At 44.7% G+C, this 26,806-nt stretch overlaps 1 protein-coding gene across 4 annotated transcripts in view; it reads left to right on the top strand.

Annotated features, from left to right (window-relative positions):
• Nucleotides 1–26,806, top strand: part of LRRC1 (leucine rich repeat containing 1) — a 127,055-nt gene that overhangs the window by 54,392 nt on the left and 45,857 nt on the right. For 3 of the 4 annotated variants that reach the window (XM_082347196.1, XM_082347193.1, XM_082347194.1), the window contains exons 3-4: nucleotides 19,030–19,108; nucleotides 21,928–22,017. In XM_082347196.1, coding sequence (XP_082203322.1) covers nucleotides 19,030–19,108; nucleotides 21,928–22,017 — 169 coding nt within the window. The remainder of the gene's footprint in view (nucleotides 1–19,029; nucleotides 19,109–21,927; nucleotides 22,018–26,806) is intronic. The other variant, XM_082347195.1, reaches the window with a different exon arrangement.

Raw genomic sequence — 26,806 nt, 5'->3', positions numbered from 1 at the left:
CTGCTGGAATTAACCCTATTATTGTCCTTTGTTTTGGGTCATGAGGATCTGCACTAGGGCTGTGAGAATAAGTATGCAGGGCAGGGGTGAGGACACGAGCACGTCTGAAGGCTAGAGTGACACAGGTGAGGGAGGTTTCTACCTGAAGTGATGTCTAGATACTGTGTGCCTTATGCTAGGCATTGTGCTGTTTCATCACACCTGTATTTTATCTAATCCACACACCAATCTTGGGAGCTGGGTAGAAGCATCTCAGGATGACTGATGAGGATGAGGAAGCTGGGGCTTGAAGAAGTTGTGGTATGCCTCCAAGTTGTATTTCCAGTTAGTGATGGAGCTGAAATAAGAAACCCAGAGGGGTGGCACTTTTCATTACTTGGGGAACATTGAGCATGATAAAGGTAGGGCTGATAGCTATAGTCTATTTTGAGAGAAAGAATATAGGCAATATTTATGACTAAGTACTCTTTGTATTTGGAGATGAAAATAGGAGAAAGTCATCCTAAGAGATTTAAACTCATGAAATTCTACCTAGTGAATGAATTCAACCACCAGTAGAAGTGGTCCACCCTATGAGGTGATTTGTCCATCTTTTATGGCCAAAAAGGAAATATCATCTAACGAAAGAAAGTAGGGCTTTCTTGGGACGCTCTGATTTGACCCTTCTAAGGTCATCGTTGTGCTGTCTTGGCAAAAGACCGATGTGTTGCCAGAAGCGTAGAACAAGGAAAGCCAAAAATGAAGACTGTATGGGGCTTTACCTTTGAAAGAAGAGTAAAGAGATTAGACAACGTGAACATCCCAGGTCCCTTGGAAGTAGGTGTGGCCCTCTCCTATGGAGAGGACTTTGTCTCTAACTGCCAGTGGCTAAGATCATCCCATGTTCTTTTCTCAGAGTGTGAATATTCTGCAAGCACTGTGATGGGGCATTTAATTCTCGATAAGGATGCTGAAGACAGGTGATACGCTGACACATTGACATTAGTACCTGGCTCCATCGGCATACAGATTGGTCACTGGTCCCACGTGAATTTTCTTAGCATGGCACACATTTTCATAACCATATCTTCTCTGAGCACACTGTCACTGACCTGGCAACTGGGTGACTCACCTGCTTAACCCACCGGCATTCATCTCACCCATGGAGTACACCTGAGGCTCTGCCTGGGCTAGCCAGCAGGCTTCCCTCTGGGAAATTCTTCTTTGCAACATAGAGTAGCCCCAATTTAGCTGGTGTCCTTTTTTTTTCTTTTTTCTCGCTGTACTTAAAGTGAATTCCATTTGACCTGTCCTTGAGAAGACTGGGGAAGGGTAGAGCAAGGAATTATCAGGATCATTTCTTTTCCAGCTTATGTTTTTTAAAGCACATGTTGCTTGTTGAGAATTAATAATAAGGAAATGTAAAGAAACACTGTTGAAAAACCAAGAGAACAGTGTGAATCTTTATCCTCAGAATACTTACTGAGGGCTTACTGTGTACGAGCTGTGAGGCCAAGCAAGCGCGTCGTGTGTTATCGCCTTTAACCGTCAAACCACCTCCAAGAAGGAAATTTGCATCCCCCTTTTTAACAGGTGAGAAAACCGAGTCTCAGGTTTAAAAACCTTGTCTTTGGTGGCAGGGTGAGTGAGCAGTGGATCCAGGTTTGTTAGATTCCAAATCACAATTCTGTCTCCCCAGTAGAAAAATTGTATGTCTTACTACCCAGAAATAGTCATCATTAATGTTTTTATGTATTCTCTTTACCTTTTTCCTTTTCATAACCTGCTTCACAAAAATTGGGGTTATGCACCACATAGATATTTCTGTCTTGCTTTCGTTCACTTCACATAGGTTTGCGAACATTTCCCAAACCTTTATTGTTAAACATTTAACTGTTTTAATAAGGCAGATTCATCAATAACTCTTGCCTTTTTGTCTTTCTGGAGAAAACACGAATTGATCTGTAACTTTAATACCAACAGGAAGCTAGCTATAGGTTTCAAAGGTAGGATTGGTGTAGATAACCAACAAGATGGAGACATTTCCAGAGGATGTGATAAGTTAAAGGCAGCCAGACAGAGTGAGGTAAGAGGTGAGTAAGCAGTTTAGAAGTCTCTACCTGACTTAGGATTCTCGTGCTGAAATCAGTCAGGGAGACACAGCCACCCCCAGGGCCATGCGGCTGCCGAGAGAGGTCCACGGGAAAGAACGTGGGCAGAAGCAGACCGAGCCCTAGTGCTCCGCTGCTTTTAAGGTTCTGTGAAGCAATCAGCTCCGTGTTTACCTAACATATGTTTTGTTTGTGAAGGTGCTCAGTGGAAGTGCCATTGCACGTTAAGGGTTGATGCCCTGGAGTGTTTAACTTTGCTCTTCACCCTTTGTTTGATGGCGTTGCAGGATGTGAAAGCATAGGCTTCCTCCATTCAGTGGGGTGGATGAGTGGTGGACCAAGAGGAACAAGGAGGCCTGAGCAAGGTAGACAAACATGGGAGGGCCAGGTGCCAACGACTCCACACGCGTCCCCAGCAAAAGGCGGTCTGGAGCTGGGGAGTGGGGTGGGGGAGCCCCAAGTAACACCACAGAGGCCTTAACTAAGTCGGGGCGGCAGCAGGCACCCCGGGAACTGAGTGGGTCACGGGTGTTCCTCCCTCCCTCACCTAACTCGGGCCTTCGTAATTTTTTTTAAATTTAATTTTTATCTTGTATTGGACTACAGTTGATTTACAATGTTGTATTAGTTTTAGGTGTACAGCTAAGTGATTCAGTTACACGTATACATACATCCATTCTTTTTCAGAGTCTTTACCCGTATAAGTTATTACAGAATACTGAGTAGAGTTCCTTGTGCTATACAGTAGGTCCTCGTTGGTTGTCTATTTTTATATATAGTAGTGTGCATATGTTAATCCTAAGCTCCTAATGTATCCCTCCCCCCGCCACGTTTCCCCTTTGGTAACCATACATTTGTTTTCTATGTCTGTGAGTCTGATTCTGTTTTGTAAGTTCATTTGTATCTTTTTTTTTTAGATTCCACATGTAAGTGATATCATATGATATTTGTCTTTCTCCATCTGACTTACTTCACTTAGTATGATAATCTCTAGGTCCATCCATGTTGCTGCTAATGGCATTCTTTCATTCTTTTTAATGGCTAATATTCCATTATATGTATGTACCACATCTTTTTTATCCATAAGTCAGACCTTCTTATCAAGGTCCCTGCCTTGGGCTTTTGTCGTGGACCATTCAGCCTTTATATGTGACCCACTGGACCATGGCAAGGAGGTCTCCCTGTAGCTCGTTGGCATTTCCTAAGCAGATGCTCTGGTCTTCTGGAGACCTTCCCTGCAGCCAGTTGAAGTTACTCTTATTTCTAAAATGCCTCTTGACTGTGCTGGCAACTGTTCTGACCTTCCTCAGGGATCCAGATGGGAAGAGAGTAACTCAAATAAGTGTTCTAAATAACGGCAGAGTATTTCCTTGTGAAAGGCCCAACAAAGCACTGGTGAAGTCTTGGCTGGAACGCACACTTCACTGAGATAAGGGACAAGGGAGCAGGAACAGAGTTTTACAATGAGTTGTATTCATTTCCTGAATTTTTTAACTAGCACCAGGTATTCGAGTTCTGTGCTAGGAGCCAGTGGTAGCTGGCTAGTGGTAGATTGGTGATGGCTCTCAAGGGATTTAGGGGACAGGAATGAAAGGACCAGGCCCATCTGTGATGACAGGACGGTGTCAGAGGTGTGCCTGAAGGAGCCCAGGGTGGGGTGGGGTCTCCATCATTCCTGGGGAAGGGAAGAGTATTAAGAAGGCTTCCTGGGAAAGATGACATTTACTCAAGCTCTGAGGAACAAGTTGCAGGTAGAGACAAAGAAATGCAAGAAGGATGTGCCTGGGCAGATGATACAGCGTGTGTGTGTGTGTGTGTCTGAAGGTCTGAAATTTGAGAAATGCAAGGTATTACTGTAGCGCATGGCAAGAGATGAGGCCGGAGAGAGGTGGATGGCGGCGGGATCACGGGGGCCTGTGGGCTCGGCTAGGGAGTGTTTTCTTGAAACCCGGGGGGTGGGGGTAGGGTTGGCGCTGTGAAAGGGTGTCCAGCCGGGGAGTGACTCCCAGGGCACCCGGCACCAGCAGGGAGCATGGGGTTGAATGGGGGCAGCCTGGAGGCAGGAGTCTAGGCATCCATGTGGGTAATGGAGAGACTGGAGGGGGAGCCGGAAAAAGGGAGACACTGGACCAGGCATGTGGGTGACAGATGGGGAGGGGATGTGTTGGATGTGGAGGGAAGGGCGAGTGAGAGGTCTGCGACTGGGATAAACTCCCACTTCCCACCGTGGGGAGACGGGAGACGCAAGACAGGACAGGACTGGGGGCAAAGATGAGGGGGAGATGCCTTTGGAAGATCCCAGTGGAGATGTTCGGTGGGCAGCTGAGTATCAGGGTCTGAGGCTCAGGGGAGGTGCAGGTTTGGGAGGCATCCTTGTGGAGGGGATGGTTGGGGCTGCGGGAATGAAGGGCAGGTGAGTGCAGGATGTCACCGTTGAAGGCAGAGCAGAGGAAGATCCAAGAAGGAGCGGCGGGAGGGCTGCTCAGCAGTGCTGGCTGGTGTCGTAGACAAGCCGAGCGAGAGCGTGGCCGACTGCCACTACGTCAGGCTCCCCAGAGGACTGACCTCACGGGTGGAGCTAACGCTTGCAGATCATGGATGAAGTTGTCACCACAGATGAGACGGTCCAGGCACGGCTGCGGGAAGGCAGGACCTTGGGGAGCACCGTCGTGAAAGGACTGATGAAAAGGAGCCTGAGACAGAGGCTGGGAAGGAGCAGGCGGAGAAACGGGAGCATCCCAAGACCTTGCCTGGGAGCCAGATGCGGGAAGCACATCTGGGAAGGCTGCCTGGAAAAAGGGGCTGGATGGGCAGTAAACGTGGGCTGATTTGGCATCTGGGAGGTCATCTGTGACCGGAGAAGCGACGCCAGAGTGGTTTATGGCATTCATTGCTTGTTGTTTTGTGTGTTTCTCCGGACTCTCTTTGCGAGATCAGAGAAGTGCTTGAAAAACACCTGCAGCCCCCATTTCCGGGAGGAAACAACAGCCATCACGATTTCCTGCTGGATCTGCCAGTTCTAAGGCACGGGAGCGACCCTGACGTGATGTGTGTCTTGGACGGCTGACCATGATATAATTAATGGGGGAGTTTCATAAGTTGGGTCATAATGTGTATGGGTTTGATGGGTGTCTGGCATGGGAATGAGCCGTCTCAGGCACACCCAGAAGGCAAAAGGTGGGGGGAACCAGTCACCAATATTCTTTTCTCTGGTGTCTCGTCGTCAGCGATGGTTGGGACGAGAGTGGACTCTGGTATTTTAAGCCTGGTTATTCCATGTTAAGTGTTGAGGACCACAGACAGTGTTCCTCCTTCTAAGATCCTTTAATGGTTGCATTTACCCATTGTATTTCCAAGTTTATTTCACCTTGGGATTTTTTTTTTTATAATTAGGAAAGCAGCATATGGTTCATTATAAAAAGTCAATGAAGACACAGACCTACCAGAGAATGGACTTGAGGATATGGGGAGGGGGAAGGGTAAGCTGTGACAAAGTGAGAGAGTGGCATGGACATATATACACTACCAAACATAAAATAGATAGCTAGTGGGAAGCAGCCGCATAGCACAGGGAGATCAGCTCGGTGCTTTGTGACCACCTAGAGGGATGGGATAGGGAGGGTGGGAGGGAGGGAGACGCAAGAGGGAAGAGATATGGGAACATATGTATACGTATAACTGATGCACTTTGTTATAAAGCAGAAACTAACACACCACTGTAAAGCAATTATACTCCAATAAAGATGTTAAAAAAAAAAAAAGTCAATGGAGGCAAAGTTTAAGTCATCAACCTGCCCTTCCCACTCGCAGACTCTCCCCGCCCTGGTGAGGTTGCCCGTGTTGGGTGTCACACTACACGGGGCTTATTTTTATGACACCTCTTTTCCCCACTGCATTTTGAGATCACTGTGGGCAAAGGGCGTGCCTCTGTTACTCACCTTTGCCTCCTTAGCTTCTGCCACACAGCCTGACATAAGTCACCAGGGTTCACCAAGTATTAGCTGCATAAATAGTCTGATATATGGGCACGTGAATGAATAGGGTGCTGTCTTAGGCTTTGCCCTTGGGGCCATTGCTTCCATTTTAACTTCAGAGAGAAACTGGATACAAGAGGAGAGCCCCTGTTTTTGTCACTTTTTGATTTGTAGGAGCGCTTATTCTCTGAATGGTGCTTTGTAACAAGGTGCAGGGTCTGCAGCCCCTCTATCCAGCCTTAGGTGCAGACTTCTTGAATTATGTGAATTAATCAGTTCAGAAACTGGTAGATGGCTGGCAGAGAATCAATGAAATGTGAGGTTTAGCACTTCCATGGCATTATAAGGTGTGATTTTTAAGTTCTTGAAAAGAAGCACATAGGAACTTCGAGAAACTTTTATTGTGCTTTCTCTGCACGTCAGGAACTGGGATGTTATCACAGATAGAGCAGAAGGAAGAATCCTGTCCAAGAAACGACAAGCTACAGTCTATCCCCAGAGGCCTACAAACCATGTGGGCAAAACCATGCTTGTAGGTTTAAAAGGGAGGATGGAGAAAAAGATGACAAAGTCCAGCAAATCAGAATGTCCTGCTGACCATCAGACCACAGAGAAAGGGGATTTCAGGTATGAAGGGAGCAAGAATTCTTTCTACCCGGAAATTTAGACTTTGGATTTTGGTCTTCCTTCCTTCACTTGGAGCAGTGTTTCTCCAGGTGGGCTCTGGGACCGCCTACGTCAGAATCTTTGTTAAAATTGCATATTTCCCACCCTCCCCAAGGACTACACGTTCAGAATTCCCAGAGCAGGATCCCCAGAGTCTGCATTTTAATCTCCGGGGAAACTCATGTAAATTAAATTGAGGCCAGGAGCCACTCATTTAAGAACCTAACCATAACCATAATTTGAAAAGATACATGCACCCCAGTGTTCATGGCAGCACTATTTACAATAGCCAAGACATGGAAGCGACTTAAATGTCCATTGACAGATGAATGGATAAAGAAGATGTGATTGATATATCTGTCTATCTATCTCACAGATACACAGATGTATATATATATACCCCCCACACACACATACACATATATACAATGGAATACTACTCAGCCATAAAAAGAATGAAATAATGCCATTTGCAGCAACATGGATGGACCTAGAGATAATCATACTAAGTGAAGTAAGTTAGAGAAAGACAAATATATGATATCACTTATATGTGGAATCTGAAAAACAAAAGATACAAATGACCTTATATAGAAAACAGAAATAGACCCATGGACATAGAAAACAAACTTATGGTTACCAAAGGGAAACGGGGGGAGGGATAAATTAGGAGTTTGGGATTAACAGGTACACACTACCGTATATAAAATAGATAACAAACAAGGACCTACTGTATAGTACAGGGAACTCTACTTAATATTCTGTAATAACCTATAAGAGAAAAGAATCTGAAAAAGAATCTGTCTGTATATATCTATATATCTGAATCACTTTGCTGTACACCTGAAATTGTTACTAATATACCTTTTCATCTGTGAGTTGACAGCTTATATATTTAAGCCCTTAAGCTCTTTTTCTACAGTATTTTTTGGAATAGCATAAACATGTTTTTGAGCCCTTTTTAGAATACTTTTGCACTCCGTTTTCTAGTTTAACCTCTTTTCTTTTTAGGGTTAATGTTGAAAAAGTGTACTTGTATTACAGGTAGAGGGAGTTCTTAAAAATTGATTTTATCTAAAAATGGGAAGGAGGCTGTTAATTAGATTCAAACAGACCCCCTTTCCATCTTTACCCTGCCTCTTTCCCCTACTCTTGTCCCCATCTTCTTCCAAACAACAAGACAGCTTTACTTTACCTCCCATCACTGTTCTGGCTCCCTTTGAAGCAGTCTGATCAAGCAAGCCCTCAGCACACGCAGCCTTACGTGTTGTAGGCTGGGCTTCCGTCTAAGAGCAGAAATAGCTTTACTCTCGAGGTGGATAGTGGACAGGAGCTGTGAGTGATTGTCGGGTAAGTTGGGTACCACACCAGCACAGCCAGGGCCTCATCATCAGCGGGCCCTGACCTGGCTGCATCTTATATTCACCTGAGGTAGGGTTTTTTTGTTTGTTTGTTTTTGTTTTTGTTTTTTTTAATTAATTAATTTATTTATTTATGGCTGTGTTGGGTCTTCGTTTCTGTGCGAGGGCTTTCTCCAGTTGCGGCAAGCGGGGGCCACTCTTCATCACGATGCGCGGGCCTCTCACTATCGCGGCCTCTCTTATGGCGGAGCACAGGCTCCAGACGCGCTTGCTCAGTAATTGTGGCTCACGGGCCTAGTTGCTCCGCGGCATGTGGGATCTTCCCAGACCAGGGCTCGAACCTGTGTCCCCTGCATTGGCAGGCAGATTCTCAACCACTGTGCCACCAGGGAAGGCCCTGTTTTGTTTTGTTTTTTTTTTAATGCCATATAGTTGATTTACAGTGTTGTGTTAGTTTCTGGTGTACAGCAAAGTGGTTCAGTTATATAAATATATATTCAGTTATAAAAATATATATGTAAATAAATATAAAAATATATATATTCTTTTTCAGATTCTTTTCCATTATAGGTTATTACAAGGTATTGAATATAGTTCCCTGTGCTATACCGTAGGACCTTGTTGTTTATTTATTTTATATATAGTAGTGTGTATCTATTAATCCCAAGCTCCTAATTTATCCCTCTCCTCCCCCCACCCTTTCCCCTTTGCTAACTGTAAGTTTGCTTTCTGTGTCTGTGAGTCTGCTTCTGTTTTGTAAATAAGTTCATCTGTATCATTTTTTTTAGATTCTACATAGAAGTGATATCATATGATATTTGTCTTTCTTCCTGGATCCCACCCAGGCTGACTTACTGGAATCTCGGGCGATGATGGCACCAGGTGATTCTGATGTGCATTCAGGGCTGAGAACCAATTAGGTTAAATGCCTCAGTGTTTCTTGGGGGCTTGAAGACCCTTTTACTCTGCATCTCCAGGAGAGTTGGATTAAAATGCAGATACCTTCTCCAGACCCTAGACCCTGTGAATCCATTGGCTCGGAGTGGGCCCAGCCCTTTCAGCAAGTAAGCGCTCCGAGTGATTCTTCTGTTCCGTGAAATTTGGTAATCCCCAGCCTCTGGGATCCTCAGTGTTTTTTTTGGCCCCGGGTTAGGGATGTGCCCTGGGAGGGGCTGGTGGGAACTCTTGACCATCAGCGTTCTGGCGAGTTCATCTGGGCCAGGAGGCTTCTCCCTGCACTTGTGGAGAACACATTGTCCCCACCCCCCGGCCCTGCGCCCTGTCCTCTGTTGTCTGTGTTCCACAGAGCGTGGCTTTAGGAGTCTGAATGACTCACCCCAGCCTGTGGTCTGTCAGTTGGCAAACACCGTGTGTGGTGTGGTGGTGTGAGAGGATGTTTATCTCAGCTGACGGTCACAGATGCTAATTGGAAAGGTGAAGTACACTTATAAAGGTGTCATGAGCAGCACGGGGCCAGACCCACAGAATCCACTTGCAGGGGGACCCTGACCCCAGGTGCTTATCTGCAGTTCAGGGGAGGGAAAGGGTCTGTGGTCTCAGAAGATGGAGGAGCTTCGGGGAGAGCAGAAGCCTTCATTTCTGGATCCCAGCATCCTGGATCCATTGGAAGACCTCATTTCCCTAGAGAATTTTGGTGCATAAATACCAGGAGTTGTGATTTTGTCCATACTAAATGGGAGTAATTAAAATGAGCGGTAATTTTGAGTGACTGTTAAAATAGCTGATGAATACAAATACTGTTTTTTGGTTTCGATATTTAGTTGCTGTTATCTTGAGGTTTAAGTAGACATTTCAAAATCCTATATATTTTATTTTGGGAGGAGGGCAAATAGAAAGAATGCCAAACTGTCCACATTCCCTCCACCCCCCCTTCTCATTCTGTATGAAACCTAACATTTACTTTTCTGTAATTCTTTCTTTCTGGTGAATGTTTTTTTTTTTTTTTCCAAAACAGGAGATCTTGTATCTCGGGGCATATTTGTGTTTATTGAGCCAACTCTGCTGGGGAGGAAAAGCTGAGGCGTAAAGATTATTTTTGTAATTGTGGCTGGAATTAGGTGAAAATCCTCTGGGCAGGGAAAATTTTTTCCCAGCACAAGTTACCAAGACTCAAAATAAGACTTTGACAAAGGGCCGGTGTCCCACCTTCCCCATGCACCACTCAGAGGCCATGCCAGCCTTTCTGCCCTGCACTGTGTGTTCCCATTTTCCCTTCCAGACGCTGGAAAAGCTGCCGGGGCAGGAATCACGTCTTTTGTCTGCAAAGGCCGGCTGCCTCCTGGGCGAGTCCCTGGGTGTTGGAATAATGTGATAAATGAGACGGTGCCTTTGAAAACAAAAAATGTCCACTTCACATTATTATTTTTTTCCCTGCACACCCTGAGGAACAGTTGGGGCAGCAAATGCAGACTGGGATCACGCGTTCATACTGAGCCTTTCTTGACAATCCCAGGTATTTTTAAGCAGGACGGTATCAGGCAGCCGGCAGTCAGCCAGCCCATTTGGCACACAGGGCCCTGTTTTACCTGAGCAGTAAATAGTCCTCAATGAAGCAGCATGATGTACAGAGCGAGCCTGAAGTCACAGCATTCAGTATTTCACCACGGCCCGGCAGCATCTCTTTTTACGCGCTCATTCTGTTCACGGCTGGTTGTTTAGTCCTTGTCGTGTTTGAATCCTGTCTTTGGCCAGGCCTGCATTCATGGTGTTTATACGTGACGGGATCCCCCTCTCCATGCCAGGGTGACCCTCCCGTCTTCCCTGCCCACTGCAGGTTGCATCGCCTCGTGGATGCGGGGTTCATTGTTTGCTGAGGATGTTTCATGTTGGGGGTTTTGTCACTTGCCTCTGCTGTGGGAAGGGGCATCTCCCAGCCTGTGGGCTTCTCCCTCGTCTGCACCCGTGCCTCCAGGTGCCCCTTCCGTCTTTCCCTGTGGATGTGGACAGGGACGGCATTCTGAAGCCTCCGCCCTGAGCCTCCCCTCGGCCCTGCGTCCCCTCCGTGCTGCCTTCTGAGCAGAGACGGCCATGAGCATCCACGCTCCTTCATCCTACTTCTGTCTGCCTCTCCGCCCACCCCGCAGATGTCCCAGACAAAAAGATCAGACCCAAACTCGCTACAGTGAACTTTCCCCTTGACCTTGGTTTTCTCCTCAAGCCATAAGCCCCTCCCTCCTCTTTCCCCTGAATCGCCAGGCTTTCTGACGGCACACTCCAAAGGCTCCAGGCTCGCAGACTTTCAGATTTAATGGAGCAGCAGGATTTATTTTAGAGGGATTGTGACACAGGATTGCTAAGTCTTTATTTTGATAAGAAGAACTCACTGTCATTGAGTAAAAAGCCAGGAGATTTCGAGGCCCCAGTCAGGCTATAATCTCTGATTAAACAGAGCCCAGAGGACAGTGACCCTTGTAAATACACACATCTGGCTTCATGGTCGGAAAGTCGTGTCACCGTCTCCCCGTTTCCCCATTTTGCTGGCCAGGAGCCCCGTGTCTGAGACTGGAGTCGGGCAGCTGCTGTGTGCCCTCCGCTCCTCTCTGTCCGCAGGAACCGGCGGGCGACCTGGCTTCTCCACCTTTGCGGTTTGATTCCCCTCAAACCACTCTCTCTGTTGGCACCTCTGGAACGTGGCAGCAGATCCCTGAGGCTCAGCCCACGTCCCCTACCTGCTGGCCGCCCCGTAGACCCACCCTCTCGGGGACCCCTTTGCTCCCTCGACCTCTTGGCTCTGCCCGCAGCTGCCTGTCGGGGGCCCTCACAACAGAGTTCACCCACCCCGTCTCTGGGTGAGATGACTGCCCAGGCCTCTCTCAGAACTGCGGGCCTGTGTTCCCACCTCGTCTGTCTCCCCAGGTGCATTTCCTCCAGCATCTCTTTCTCCAGCACGTTTGGAGCCGATGGAATCTGACTGTCCTCTTCCTCGCCGTGAAGCAGATGGACCCGAATTTCAAAGCTCTGCTCCTCCACACGTGAGCACAGTGACCTTGGGCTGTTTAGTTAATGTTTCCAGGCCTGCTTCTGCATCTGCTTGTGGGACGACCTCCATCCATCCCACTGTTTGTTTTTGGGATTAGGTGATGCATGAAGACCCTCAGAAAGGCGTCCCTTCTTATCTGGGGCCACACGGTCAAGTGGTGTAACGGGGCTCAGAGGAGTTCCTCTTTCAGACCTGTACCTGTCACTTCCTGACCTTGAGTCTGTCCCCTGCTGTCCTCTCAGTGCCTGAGACCTGCTACTTGTGTCCAAGGTGGCGGTGACAACAACTGCCAGGTGACCAATTCCAAAGGGGGCTTCTCTGAGCTCCAGACAGTGGGGAGCAATTTCAAATCTTCCTCTAAAGTAGAAGTATTGTGCTAAAAAGTATAGGTATACATGTGGTTGAAGGGAGGTGTGTGTGCGCACGTCTCCATGGCGACCAGCACTGGCTGGTGGGCCCTGATGCACATTTATTCCCAGGACAAGTCTCGAGGTGGCTTGTTGAATGTCACCGCAGAGGTCAGGGGAGGTTAGAGTCTGGTACCCAGGTGCCTCTGGGACGGCCAGGTTGCTGTTGGGTCACCTCTGCCCCTGGATCTCTGAGGGCAGTTCAGGGGCGGCTGTCGTTGCCATGGCGCCATTTGCTTGTGCTGTCTTATTTTTTGTTTGTTTCTGATGTGGTTTAGTATCAGTGATGCGTTGAGGTACTGCCCTCAGCTCCTGATGGCTCGTGCAGCTGCACATTTCTCTGAGATGGGATACTGATAACAAAATGCTCAGGTAAAGACTCAGTTCCCTCTGTACTGACAGAGGTCTTGAGGACAGTTTCCCCTCTGGTCTGAGTGTGTCGGGGTGAGAGGAGGGGGGGACCATGTGCCCCAGACCCCACACGTTGATAGAAAAAGTGACAAAGCCAGCCTGTGCCCCTCGGGGGGGAACACCTCCCCCCGCCTAGTCCTTTACATTTGTGTACTTTACCACGTTACCCTGTACATCATCTCATCGTACCTCTCAGTAGCCTGGGGTGGTGGACGTGGCAGAGAAGGCCAGCAGCCCTTTGCGAGGAGCAGGGGCGCCCGGCAGTGTAGTCATCCCCGTGTGCAGGGCCTGGAGTCTGTCTCCGGACCCCAGGCCCAGCGCAGTTGGTAATTCAGTAGTGTTGCACGCCTGCTGCGGGCCTGCAGACTTTCGTTCTGCTTCGCATTTCATGGTCTCTTGGTGGAGAGAGCCTCGTACTGTAACATCAGACAGTACATCAGACTGCAGACATCAGATAGGTCTTGAACCCAGGAGAAGAGATGCTGTTTATATAGAACCAGAAGAAATGCCAGTGAGTAATTCAGTTATTCAGAAAGAACTTATTCTGCTGTGCACGGGGGCTGAGATCATGGACTGGACAGGCCGTTTGTGCACCGTTCTCTGTGACAGGAAATGCCCTGGAAGGTTCTAAACTCCTTAGAAGGAGTCAGAAGGAAGGTCACACAGTCCAGCCTGTGTCTATCCCAACGGGGGCCCTGAGATGGTGATAGCTTTTCAGGAAAGAGCGTGGTCCACCTTGAGGCTTCTGGGCATCTGATTCCTTATAGAGGATTTCAGGCTAAGGCTCTGTATTACTTCTGTGAGTTAGGGGGCTGGGGAAGGTGGAACCCCAGCCTGATGTGTTAAAAATGGATGCTGAGAAAATAGCAGGAGGGCCAGGAAGGGCAAGCACTGTCCTTCTAAATCACTTTCTAAATGACAGTATCTGCGGTGAAAAGTGTATTCTCTCTCAGAAGCCCTTGGGCTCATGGTGCCAGGATGGTTGTCTGCTTGGTGGTGGTGAAGATTTTTGGCACTGCAGAGTTTAGGACTGATTATCAGTCGCCTGTATACAGGTGGTAGTAATGGTTATATTGGTAAACAACAGATTAAGTATTTTTAGTTTTTAAGTACAACCACATCTCACTAACTCAAAGCAATTCTGATTCAGAAATGATGGTAGTTTAGAGTGGGTCTGAACTGAAGGTTATTTTATGAAAATTGTAGGGAAGAGATTACTTAATTTTACAATCACTTTCAGACATTTCGTAAATATCAAATTTTATGCTTTTATTCTTGGATGTATATAAGACAAAGCCAGTTTAAATACATGAAAAATATGAGTAAAGATTTTTTTTTTGTTTCACCTTATATAGAAGCTTGAACTAAGCTGAATGTTGGCAGTTATAAGTTTGGGGGTACCTTCTTTAATGAGAGGAAAAACCTCATGAGTTATATCTAATATTTGTATGTAAATAGATGTTCATTCAGGGTTTTATTCCTTCTCAGATAGAAGCAAAAGCCCTCTCAGGCTTCTCATCTCTATTAATAACGCCACTCTTCTTCAAATTATTCAGCATTCATTTGCAGCAACATGGATGGACCTAGAGATTATCATACTAGGGTGCAGTAAGTCAGACAGAGAAAGACAAATATCATATGATATCACTTATACGTGGAATCTAAAATATGACACAAATGAACATATCTATGAAACAGAAACAGAATCACAGACATAGAGAACAGACTGGTGGTTGCCAAGGGGCAGGGGGTTGGGGGAGGGATGGAATGGGAGGCTGGGGTTAGCAGATGTAAGCTTTTATACATAGGATGGATAAACAACAAGGTCCTACTGTAGAGCACAGGGAACTATATTCAATATCCTGTGATAAACCATAATGGAAAAGAATATAAAAAAAGAATATATATATATATATGTATAGCTGAATCACTTTGCTGTACAGCAGTAATTAATACAACATTGTAAGTCAGTTATATTTCAATCAAAAAATTATTTGGCTTTGAATGGAAAATAGTGGTCCTCTCTACTGATCCCCCACCCAGTATAAAAAAGAGGTCCCGTAGAGTGTACTATGTGCTTTTATTTGTGTGACTCTCCTTTATTCTTGTGCAACCCTAAGCTGGAGCTGTGATTATCTCTCTTTCAGAGAAGAGGAAATGCCTTGTCTGGCAAATTAATTGTAAACAGCTCAGCCTGGCATTGGTAACCTTCTGTCAAGAGATCTCTCTGGCCTTCTCTCCAGATACCCCCAAACTGATATCCTGAAGTTCAGGCAAACTGTGCCCAGGGCCTACCCTCTCCCCACTTTGCATCCAGTGTCACATTCCTGCCTATGCTGCTCCTCTACTCTTATTTATTTGGTTCAAAGCGTTGTGTCCTTCTTTGTTTCATTTTCTCCCTTCTCTGAACTTCTGCAGCACTTAAGGTATGATATATTGGCATTATTTGAAAATATCTGTTGATGACCCATTTTACAGATAAGGAAATTAGGCACAGGTAGGTTATATAGTTTATCCGAGGGTGCAGACCTCATAAATGCGGAAAAGGTCGGTGGTCAGCCTTGGCCTCATTGAAAAGTGGCTTTTGTCTATAGTTTTTCATATGTTTAGTCTTAAACCTCACATTTGTCCAGAGCAAAACACTTGGAAGACAGTTAAAGGGGATTTCAGCTGGGAATAACCTGCAGGCTTTATACTATCTCTTGTAAGAGATCTGGGACCAAGCAGTTTTCTTACTAGTAAAACAGAGATAATACCCACCTTACAGGGGATATTTCATGACTCAGATTAGAGAGCAACTGTCTTTGCAGAGATTTAGCAATGTGAGTTTCTCATTTATTCATTCGGTACCCATGGGCTGTTTAAGCTTAGTACAGTCACCCCTTGGCCTCTGTGGAGGACAAAATACCAGAATCCGAGCATGCTCAAATCCCTTATATAAAATGGCATAGTATTTGCATATAACTTTGCGTATCTTCCCATATACTTTAAATCATCTCTGGATTACTTATAATACCTATTACAATGTAAATAGTTGTAAATACAGTTTAAATACTATGTAAATAGCTGCCCGATGAGGCAAATTGAAGTTTTGCTTTCTTTGGACCTTTCTGGAATATTTTTTTAATATTTTGATCCACAGTTGGTTGAATTCCCAGATGTGGAACCTGTAGGCCGACTGTACTATGTCAGCTTTGGGGAAACAGCAACAGACAAGGCCCACATGGTCTTTCTTCCCAGTGAGCCTAGAGTTTAATAAGGGAGATTGACCATCACCAAACAATTATTTAATTAAAACTGTAACAGATTTCAGGAACCTGAGAGCAGGGGGATCCAGCCGAATCTTGGGGCCCAAAGGAGGTGTGCCTGAGGGTGTGATATTATAGCTAAGTATTTAAGAAGGAACAGACGTTCCCTTCCTTAGTTTTCTGCTCTGATATTTTTAGTAATTTAAAGCAAACCAGTAAGCAGGACTGTTCTAGCCACACTGTTGCCTTCCTTGTCTAAAGCTCTTATTTTTACAGGCAAATACCTTCTTTTCAGTTAAATTAGCAACATGCGTATGGTAGAAAGAAATGGTCTTTTGAGTTGAGACCTATGTTCTGGTTGCTGATCTTGTGTACAAGCAGGTTTGCCTAGGGATGGAATGTCTTCCTACAAGGCAGCTCTGTCTGGACTGGGTCCAGCTGTGTTCTCTGGCAGTTGCTGTTGTTACCCTCAGATACCCTGACTCCAGACCAGCCCCGACCAGAGTTCATGTGTTCCTTGGTAGGCCCATCTTCCTGAGGTTCAGGGATGTTTCTGATGCTCTGAGAAATATTAAAGACTTCTACCAAATTGACGTGCCTTTCCTCTTTCTCTGTTTCCTTGATCTTTTCCTCAGATCAAGCAGAAAGCTGCTGTACAGTGTGTGTGTGGGTGTCAGCTTGATCTTCCCTAGCACTTGTGAGGTGACGGGTGCAGCCCTTGCACCTCTTTTTTCAGCCTTATAAAAACTGCTTACTAGGACCTGAAGTGGTGGCCGAGGAGGGACAGTCAGGAGTGCAGGGCTGACCAGCACCTTTTACCTGGACAGGCCTCACACCCTGGATAGCCGTGCTGGTCCTGTAATGATGGATGGATGTACCTTTGTTCGTTCCTTCTTTTTTTTTTTTGGTCTTTTCCTTTTTTTTAAAATTGAAGTCTAGTTGATGTACAATACTGTATAAGTTATAGGTGTACAAATATAGTTATTCACAGTTTTTAAAGCTTATGCTCCACTTATAGTTATTATAAAATATTGGCTATATTCCCTGTGTTGTACAATATATCCTTGTAGCTTATTTTATACCTAATAGTTTGTACCTCCTGCTCCCCTCCCTCTATACTGCCCCCCACCCAACTGGTGACCACTAGCTTGTTCTCTATATCTGTGAGTCCACCTCTTTTTTGTTATATTCACTAGTTTGTTTATTCTTAATGTGGATAAGCCATATATATATATATACATATATATATATCGTGTGTGTATATATGTGTATGTGTACATATGCACACACATGTATGTACACACATACACACACATGTATGTGTACATATGTATGTATTGTGTGTATATATGTATGTATGTGTGTGTGTATGTGTGTGTGTGTGTGTATATACTACTATCATATTTATGAAACTAGGATCATGAATAGTATGTATTCTTCACTACCTTATATGACCATGCAAGGCAGAGAATTGTGTGAGGCAAATGTTACCACAAATTTAAATATTTGCAGCTTTTAAATTTGTACTTAGAGCTTTTATGTAGCTTCTGATTACTTTGTGGTGTTGGAGCAGGGCATCCATTTTTCCCTTTATTTCTCCTGTCTCCTTTTCACCCCCAATTTAGAAATATTAGGTATGTTTTGGCTCTGCTTGCCTTTGTCGAGCTGGTGGAAGAAACGGAATGGGATCAAGAGAGCCTTTTCTATTTTAGTCCTTCTTAACATTAGTATGTCCAAAATAAATGTATTCTTGAAATTAAATGCTATGAACTAACCTTTTCCAGCCCTGAAAGCTGTAACCTCAGGGTTTAAACCAAGAGAAGGAGGAATTTAAAATAGCATTTTTGGTCATTTCAAGAATCGCAATGTTTAGTGGCAGGTAAACATGGGGAAAAATATTCAGCCTCATTAGTAATCAAAGGAATATAAAAGAAAATGTTGCCAGACTGTTTTACCAATAACATGGGCAGTTTTTCAAATGTAAGAGAGAGAAAGGAAGAAGGGAAAGATGTTGAATTGGGTGGGGGAAGTATAAACGTGTACCTTGCCCCCTCGAAGGCAACTTAGCAGTATTTGTCAAGTGCTGCAGAGGTGTTAGTGCCTTTGACACAGTGATTACGCTCTGGGAGCTTAGCCTAAGGAAATAACCAGAAATGGACATAAATGTAATTATAACGTTAGGAACTTGGAAACAACCTAAATGTCCAACAACTGGGGATTGGTTACATGAAGTATGAAAATGTGTGCAGTGGGCTTTTCTGCCACTAAGAATGGGAAACTATTTGGAAAAATAATGACGGGAAAAAGTTTGCAAAATAACATAAAGTAAAGCATGAACCTAGTATTTTGAAATATGATCTTTTTATACACACACTCTGTATGTGTGTCTGACAATTAAAAACATACATCAGAATAAAATATTTTCTCTGTGTGATGGGAATGTTGGTGGTTTTTTATTCTTCACTGGAGTTTTCTGTATTTTCCAAATTATGCTTATAATCAGAAGAAATTCCATAATTTTAAAATGCATACTTTAGAATACTTTGTACTGATATAACCATATGAAAACATAGGGGAAATAAAGCCTAAAGGGAATTACAACCGAACGCCCTCAGTGACTTTTGATGAGGTGATGGGACTTGGTGGGGTGGTTGTTTTTTGTGTTTTTCTTGAACGTGCTTCTGTTTAGAATATATCTTATATTAGGAAAGCAAATGTAAAATAGATGTAGAAAAGTACTTTAGGAATCCATGCCATGTTTGAGCAGAGTTAGTACTTTGTAGATATTCCCTTGCGACTGTGCTCCATCTTGAGGATGATGAAAACTGTTAACAGTGGTGGTCAGTGATAGACATTTTCTTTCCTTCTGCAGATATTCCTGAAATTCCAGAGAGCATCTCATTCTGTAAAGCACTACAGATCGCTGACTTCAGCGGAAACCCACTGACTAGGTAACCTTTCTGCTTGCTTTTCTGTCCATAGTACTAAGGGTACCCTTTTTGAACACGGGGACGTCGGGAGCCCCTCCTGTGGCTCCTGGCTCAGTCATGAGCCCACTGACCAGTGCATTCCAGGCGCCTGTGTTGCCAGGGTAACCGAGTTGATGCCCAAACAGCAATGCAGGGACAGCCCTCCAGAGTCCATTCTCGATGTCTCTCTGGGCCAGGTGGGCCCATTTATAAAATTTCTCAAGACTCTTTAAGCAACCTCGAAGAAAGGAAAGTACTCTTCCTTTCCTTTCCATTCCTTTTTTTTTTTTTTTTTTAAAGTGTCTAGAAAAATTGAGATTGAGCTAAAATTTGGGATTCATCTCATCTGTTTCAAAATTGCTTGGATCTTCTTGGGTATGGAGTGCTGGGGAATGCCCTATTTCGTTTTGTTTTTCCCGTATCTGCTTATTTTTAAGAAGTATAAGTATGTCTTCAAAACAATTCTGGTTTTTGTCTTTTGAATTTTAGTTATTATGTTACTAGTAATGTTTATTTTTTATGAAAAATAGTACTCTAGTAAGCTCTAGCCTGATAGCTTTCTAACTCACCACCGTTGTCACATCTCGTCCTCTTTCTTAACCATCATCCGTACGGTTGTCCCTCTTTCTCAAACCTTTCTGCAGCTCCCCGTCCCTGTAAGGTCAAGCGGGAGCTCCTGGTGTGCTGTGCAACCTCTCCCCCGCCCTCTGTCTGACCTTGGCCGGCCTTTCCACCTGCATGGCCGTCAGTTGCCTTGTCTGATGTTGTGTCCTCTGTAATAAAGGGCTCCAGGTCTCTGATTTCACTCCCCCTCTGTTTTGACTGTGCCAACCCTTTCGCTCTCCTTTAAGATGCAGCCTGAGCATCACATTTCTTCAGGGGGCCTTTCCTGACGACTCCCCGCGGCCCCTCCTCTGGGCCCCGTAATGCTCTCTGCGTACTTTTCTCATAACACTCGAAACCTACACGTAAATGGTCACTTTGACCAAGGCCCCCCAACGAGATGTATTCCTCTGTCATTTACGGTTCTATCTGCAGCCCTACTGTACTTTCTGGAATGGAGTGAGCCCTCAGTGTTTGTTGAACTGAGCTGAGCTATTTGTGCTCAAGGCAGCTCGTAGGGTTGGGCAGCTGGGAAATATTATGCTGCTCTGGAGTTTTTTTGTTAACTCTTCAGTTGCTTAATCCCCTTGTCTACTTCTTTAGTGTTTTCCCCCTAATGTCTGCTGATATGTGACTTTATCATCATTTCAAAACTCTCTTGACCAGAACACACTGCATCGTATGAGGCCTTACTCAGCTTTCACCCTGGACTCGTTTTTGGCAGGTTTCTTAAAGGAAAGCCGTTTTAATCTGGCAGGTGTGCTCTTTTAAGAATTCAGACGATGTCTGTGAGTTGAAGGGACCTTAAAAATTATTCAGCGTGGCCTAGTGATTTTTTGGCTGAAGAAACTGAGGCTCCAAGAGGTGAAATGACCTTTCAAGATCATGCAGCCTCTGAGCAGCAACTCAGACTAGCTTTCCTCTCTCCCGACCTTAAGTCTGGCTTTCCTCATCGGGTCACATCACTAGTTTGGCTCTTAAAAGCAAATCAGCCATTTAAAGATACAATTTCCTTATATTTACGATCATTTTAGCTAGTTTTAAAATTATATATAGTTTCTGGTAAAAACTCAGAACAGTTAAGTTGCATCTTTTGAAATATAAATTTAAAAACTCTTAGCTCTATTACACTATGGAAGAGGTTGCAACTTCGTAAAAACCATTCCTGAGAATGTATTTCATCAATTATGAAAATCCTAGTTAATACTCTCGTCTTTTGGGGCCTGGATTTGGTTTTGAAGTTTGGAATTACCTGTATTAGATGTCAAACAGCATAGGAATTGTTTTTTAAAAAAGGAACCTAGAAAGAGGAAAGAAATGAAAGATTCTAATCTAGAGACTATCACTAAGGCAAGAAGTCCTCACCACCCCCTGCAAAAATATGTTATGTGTTCTTTTCTCCATCTTAGCAGATTTATGTATAAGGACCTTCAGCATTTTAGATGCAATGAGATTTGTTTTTGCTTTCAGTTTGTGTTTTTTCCTCTCCAAATACTAGTAACCATAGAAATATTGAAAGTAAACTTTCTTTGCAGGTATTTAAATAATACTTTTATTTTGAATCCTCCCTCTTCAGTAGTCTAAGGGAAGTATACAGAATTTCTCTTTGTGTAGAACGTTGTGAAACATATAATCATCTCACATGATTGGCATATTAAATCAAATCAAAAGAAAAATATTAAGAAAGTAGCAATTGGCTGTCAGCTGATCAATTGTAAGTAATCCGTAGCTTTGCTCTGGGTATTATAAGCTACAGGAAAAAAAAAAAAATCAAGCAACTGTCTTGTGTTTTATTATAATATTGTGGACTAAAATTTCTATTTTCTGTTAATAAAGTATTTTCACTCTTAGGCACTTCCAGCTGCAGGAACTATTTATCATTTTCTTTCATAGCCATACACTCAGTAGGCTCACAACATTGTTTCTCCTTTATTCTTACAGCTTGAATATCTTTCCTCTCTAATTATTTCTGGATCGCCCTGTCAACAAGTATTTATCATACCCCTGTACTGCTAGGTAGACCAAGTCCTTACTTTTTTTCCTTATAAATAGAAAGACAAGACAAATGTGCCATATATAATGTAATTTTAGGAGGTTATTTCAGTCAGCATACAGAAGAAATCTTTATATTTATGTTAGTATACACCATATATGCACTTCTCTTTTTCAACTATAACAACATTTTTTTTTTGTTTTAGATTGCCAGAAAGCTTTCCCGAATTGCAGAATTTGACATGTCTTTCTGTAAATGACATCTCACTGCAGTCTCTGCCTGAAAATATTGGCAAGTAAGTTTTTATGTGAAGTTTGTGTATACAGGGTGAAAGAGCGTTTATATCATCAACTCCACTTCCTTCGCTTTTACAGGTCTTGTTTTTCTACTCAGAAAGCCGTTTAGCCAGTCTTCAATATCTCCCTCAAGAAAGATCATAGCCAGCCTCTGCGTTTGTGCATCCAGTTGCCCCTAAATTTTAATGGTTAAAAAGGATGCTGCTGCTTGTTACTAGTGAAAAACCTAATTTGTTTTGAAGTTTTCTCTAAACCGATGGATTCCAGAGTAGTTAATTGAAGCGAAGTAGCATGTGTCATATAGGTGGTTATTAAATACTGTTAGAAACAACTACTCCTAGTAATTTCATTGAAAACATAGGGCATGTGCCTAAACAGCAGCTCTGTCTGACAGCGTTTGTGTGCCGTGGACCTGGGAACAGGGAGTTAGGGTGGTGTGTCTGGAGAGCAGGCGTGGTGTGTATGTGTGTGGGGGGGGTGGGCTGGGGAGAGGGGTGGGATGGGACGGGCACGTGTCCACGATGCTGGCTCGGAGGTCGGGGAGGACGGCCATGGCAAGAAATAAAATCCTGTGGAGAAACTGTATGCTGGTGAATCAGTGTTCTTTTGCACATTCCCACAGATGAACTGATTGATGGAATTATCTTAGTAGGTCTTCTTGTCTTCTCCATCCCTTCAGGACAGACATTGGCTTAAAGCAGCCTGGTGGCTCATGCTTGACCACTTAAAAGCCCACTGTGGCCAGCCGACACTGGTGGACCGGTGTGTCCTGCTGTCATAAAGGATTTCCCTCGGCCTTACCCGTCCTGCCTAAGTTCTAAGATAAAACAGAAGCTCGCCTTTTGGGGAACTGCAATGTATCTGGGTCTGTTCTGCAAAGGTTCTCTTGCCAGACGTCTGAAGCCCCCTGCGTCCCCTCCTTGCAGGAGGAAGACGGCTGGCTGCCCTGTTTCCGCCTGCAGGTCTGTGTTCCTCTGAGGTTCACGCTGATGCTTGGACACTGGGCCAGCACACGTGCTGATTAAGAACTGCGCCCCTTAGCTCTCAGGAGGGGACAGAGACAAGAGGGTCCCTGAGTTCATGGTACCGGTTGTGGAGGAAATTAACAGTGTTTTGCCATGGATTTCATGCACTGCACTCTTGCTCTGTCAAGTTTCATATATTTCTAATTAATATAATAGCCACTGAAATACTGCTGCTGCCCTCCTCCTGCCCCTCGGGGTCTCTGGAATCTAATTCCCTTGAGACCCTCCTCCACTCTCCCCGGCCTCCCACTGGCCTTATGGCTGCCCCTTCCATCCCCTCATTCATGTCTTTTTAAACAGGTTTCATGCTTTGAGAGAAAATATGTTCTTATTAAACCAGGGTTCCCTCTCACTCCCTACTGAATTGTTTTTATGGAAAATGTAACTTAACAATCCTTTCAGGATAATTTACAATAGTCTTTATGCCACTTTTCTGTTAATATCTATGCTTGTTTTTGTCAACGTTCAGCATTTCTTGTGTATCTGCTTTTTTGATCAGTAATAAGGGCAGTTTTTTGTTTTGTTCCAAGTTTAGATTTAATCAGCTTGTGCTATTATTACAGCCTCATATATACCGCTTGTTTCCAAAATAAAATGCCACTTTGAACTTGAACCCTGTGGAGAATAATCACCCAGAAAGTAAGAATATTGGGCAGATGAGTGAATCAACTGATTTTTATTCAGTCAGCTGAGGAAAATTAATGGGAAACGGGAAGTTTCCTATTCCTGGTTTTGTTACCGTAGGAAGAGACTCCATGGTTTCTTCCTGTTGGACTTAGGGTTTATGTGTCCGTTCTCACTTAGTAGAAAGAAACGGAGAGCAGAATCCTCCCTGGGGAAGACTGGACCCCTCTGGTGCCCTGGACGGTGCTGAAAAGGCACTTGAAACGGCTGAGTCGGTGACTGTCCAGGAGATCTCTTGTTTGCATAAGCATAATGTTCTTTAAACAAATCGTTATTTGACACTTACCAACTTTCCTCTTGGGAGGGACTCTTCAGTTTCCCGAAGATTCCCACATGGTTGCTCTGGAGCATTTAACCAAATATTTAGTAACCAAAATACTTCTCAGAGACAGTATGGTATTGTAAACAAGGCACAAAGATCGGGTATTACAAAAAATACGAAAGTGACATCGAATGGCCACTTGCATGACGGATACTCACTGTTGTCTCTGTGGATTCTGAAGTGGAGGTTTGGGCATAAATTAACCCTGGCTGTTTGGTCAGATGGGACAGCCACCTTAGCGTTGGCCTTTTGAGCCTCAGTTGACGATTCGGCACCTGGCACGGCACGTGGCCTTAACTGGGAGAGCTGTGGGTTACTCCAGGATCGGGTGGGCGTGTCCCGCCTGGAGGAGAGAGCACAGCCTTTTGGACAGGCAGCCTTGCAGGGCCTCGGAGCTGAGGGCACCCTGTCCCATCCCGTGTGATTTGCTGACGGCAGTTTGAAGAGCGTTCGGGCGTTGATGGCAGAGTTGGAGCTGGAGTCCGACTCTCCTGGCCCCAGGGCTGCTTTTCCCCCACTCCACCCCCATCACCGTCGGGCAGCCGCCTCCCGCGGCCCTGAGGGGCTCAGCGACTTTCTCCTCATTCCCCTAGCGACACCTAACAGTCCATTTTTTAAGTAGTCAGGTCCAAACAACTCGATAAGCATTTTTGTCCTAACAACCTAGCAGCTGTTCGAAAAAGTAACAGTATACATTGAAAGACTGAATATTTGTATTTCATTCTTAAACATCCCCAAGTCTGTCCTGTGGGAGGTGGGTACCCGATGGGCACCTGCCCAGCTTCTCAAAATACCACGGCATTTCCTTTTCCACGTCCTCGGTGTTCGTCACCGCTTTGCAGAGATGCACTGTCCTCGACAGGCGTGCAGAGCTGTCCAGTATTGGAGCGGAGCCTCCTGAGCTGCCATTTCACGTGGTGGCGTTTGGCTGTGTGTCTCCCTAATGCAGGACGTTCTGCGGGGCTCCCGTGAGTTTGCCTCATTGCACAGTAGCTTGCCGCCGTCGGAATTGCTGAGTGCACTGTTTGGGTGCTTGGGAGTCTGCAGCATCAGCTGTTGGGGACGAGCAGCAGCCAGCATCGCCCAGGTGGTTCATGTCCTACAGGGCGTGGCTACGCGCCAGGTAACCATCAGTGCAGTTACCTCGATAAAGCAAGTCTCTCAAGTAATAGAATCTTTATAATACTTGTGGCGAGATGAGAAATGATCAGGAAAATCTTCTGAACCACAGAGAGTTATACGGGCTACTTCGTGCAAAAGCACACATTTTTCTTTCACTAGAATAAAAGTGTCTCAAATTTGCTGACTCTTTTCTGTGATGGCCCGTGAGTCCATTACTTGGTCCTTCAGAGGAAAGGTGATACCTAACAAAGAGCGGGAAACAAACTCACCTTCAATGGGTGTTTTAAAACCCCTTTGTTAAAGATAGAAAAGTACACGTTCTTATTAGTCTTTATGAGCAAGTGTTTGATGTTGGGGAAGATGGGAATTTATCAGCTGAATTTCAGCAAAGACCTTTCCATAATCAGAAGAAATTTTAAAAAATTTGTCATAGGGTGATTTAATAAGTGCAGCTGATGACACAGCTCTTGGATCAGTGTAACTTTGTGAGGTGTCTTTTTCACCTGTTACAGCCATTAAACAAGTATCAAAACAAATCATTTAGAATCAGTTTTGTTCCCAAATGTAAAACAAAAGATTTACTACATAATACAGTATTTTCAGTCTCATTGCTTTCACTAATGAGAGCCAGAAAGATTTTTGTATCTTTAGTAAAATATTTAAAAATATTTTTTCTTTTGTTTTATCTTCTACTTAAAATTTTTTGTTTTTATATATTTTATAATGTGTACAATATAATGGCGCATAGTGCATCTATATATATTTTTAAAATAAATAGAAGGATTATGAAGGTTTACTCTTAAACGTGTGGGGACCACCACTCTAGAGCAGACTTTTGGGGAGTCCCTTAAGCCAGAGACCAGTGGTTCTCAAACTCTGCCTTGTTGGGCCCCCAGGTGTTCCCGGGAAGTCTGTGCCGGGAGTTGTGGAGAGTGTGGACCAGTGCCCTGGTGGGTGGTCTCTGCTGGTCCCTGTTTGCACTAGCGCAGCTCTGCTATTAGCTTTAAAGTTTTTTTTTTTTTTTTGTATTGGTGTTACATATAATATTTTCATTTAAAAAGTCTGCTGTATGTGTGTTTCACTCGAAGTTTGGAGACCCCTGTTTCAGATGCTTGGCGGTGCTTGATTATTATAGCAGCATGCACCGGGGAGTTTCCCCTGGGTTATAGATCCCGCTGAGCTCTGCTCAAACCAAGCAGAGAGCTTCAAAGCCTTTTATGAAAGTGAACTTCAAAGATCTTTACCTGCCTCCTCTCTTTCCAAACTGGCTGAGGTTTTCCCCCACCTAATGGTTGAAATTCTGCCTCTTTCATGAAACCTTCTCCAGTGATTGGAAGAGGTGAAATAGATCCCAGACTCAGATTCCCTGACCGCCCCTCCCCTCCCCCCCCCATCACGCACACAATCAGCCCTTGAGTGCTTTGTCTGCACACAGAAGGCTAGTTCAGTGTTTGATTGTGTGTGTGTGTGTGTGTGTGTGTGTGTGTGTCTGTTAGCGTGTGCACCCAGGCCGCCTTGTCTCCTGTAGCCATGGGGCTCTGGGTCTGAGACCCTCTTTGTGTCTCTACTGACCCTGCCGTGGCTCTGACACACTGAACAAGTTCATGGGACGAGGTGCACAGTGTTACCTCCTGC

The sequence above is a fragment of the Balaenoptera borealis genome, assembly GCF_965194805.1.
Source record: "Balaenoptera borealis genome assembly, chromosome: 12".
In the NCBI taxonomy this organism is placed as follows: Eukaryota; Metazoa; Chordata; class Mammalia; order Artiodactyla; family Balaenopteridae; genus Balaenoptera; species Balaenoptera borealis.
This window is presented reverse-complemented; position numbering and strand designations above follow the sequence as displayed.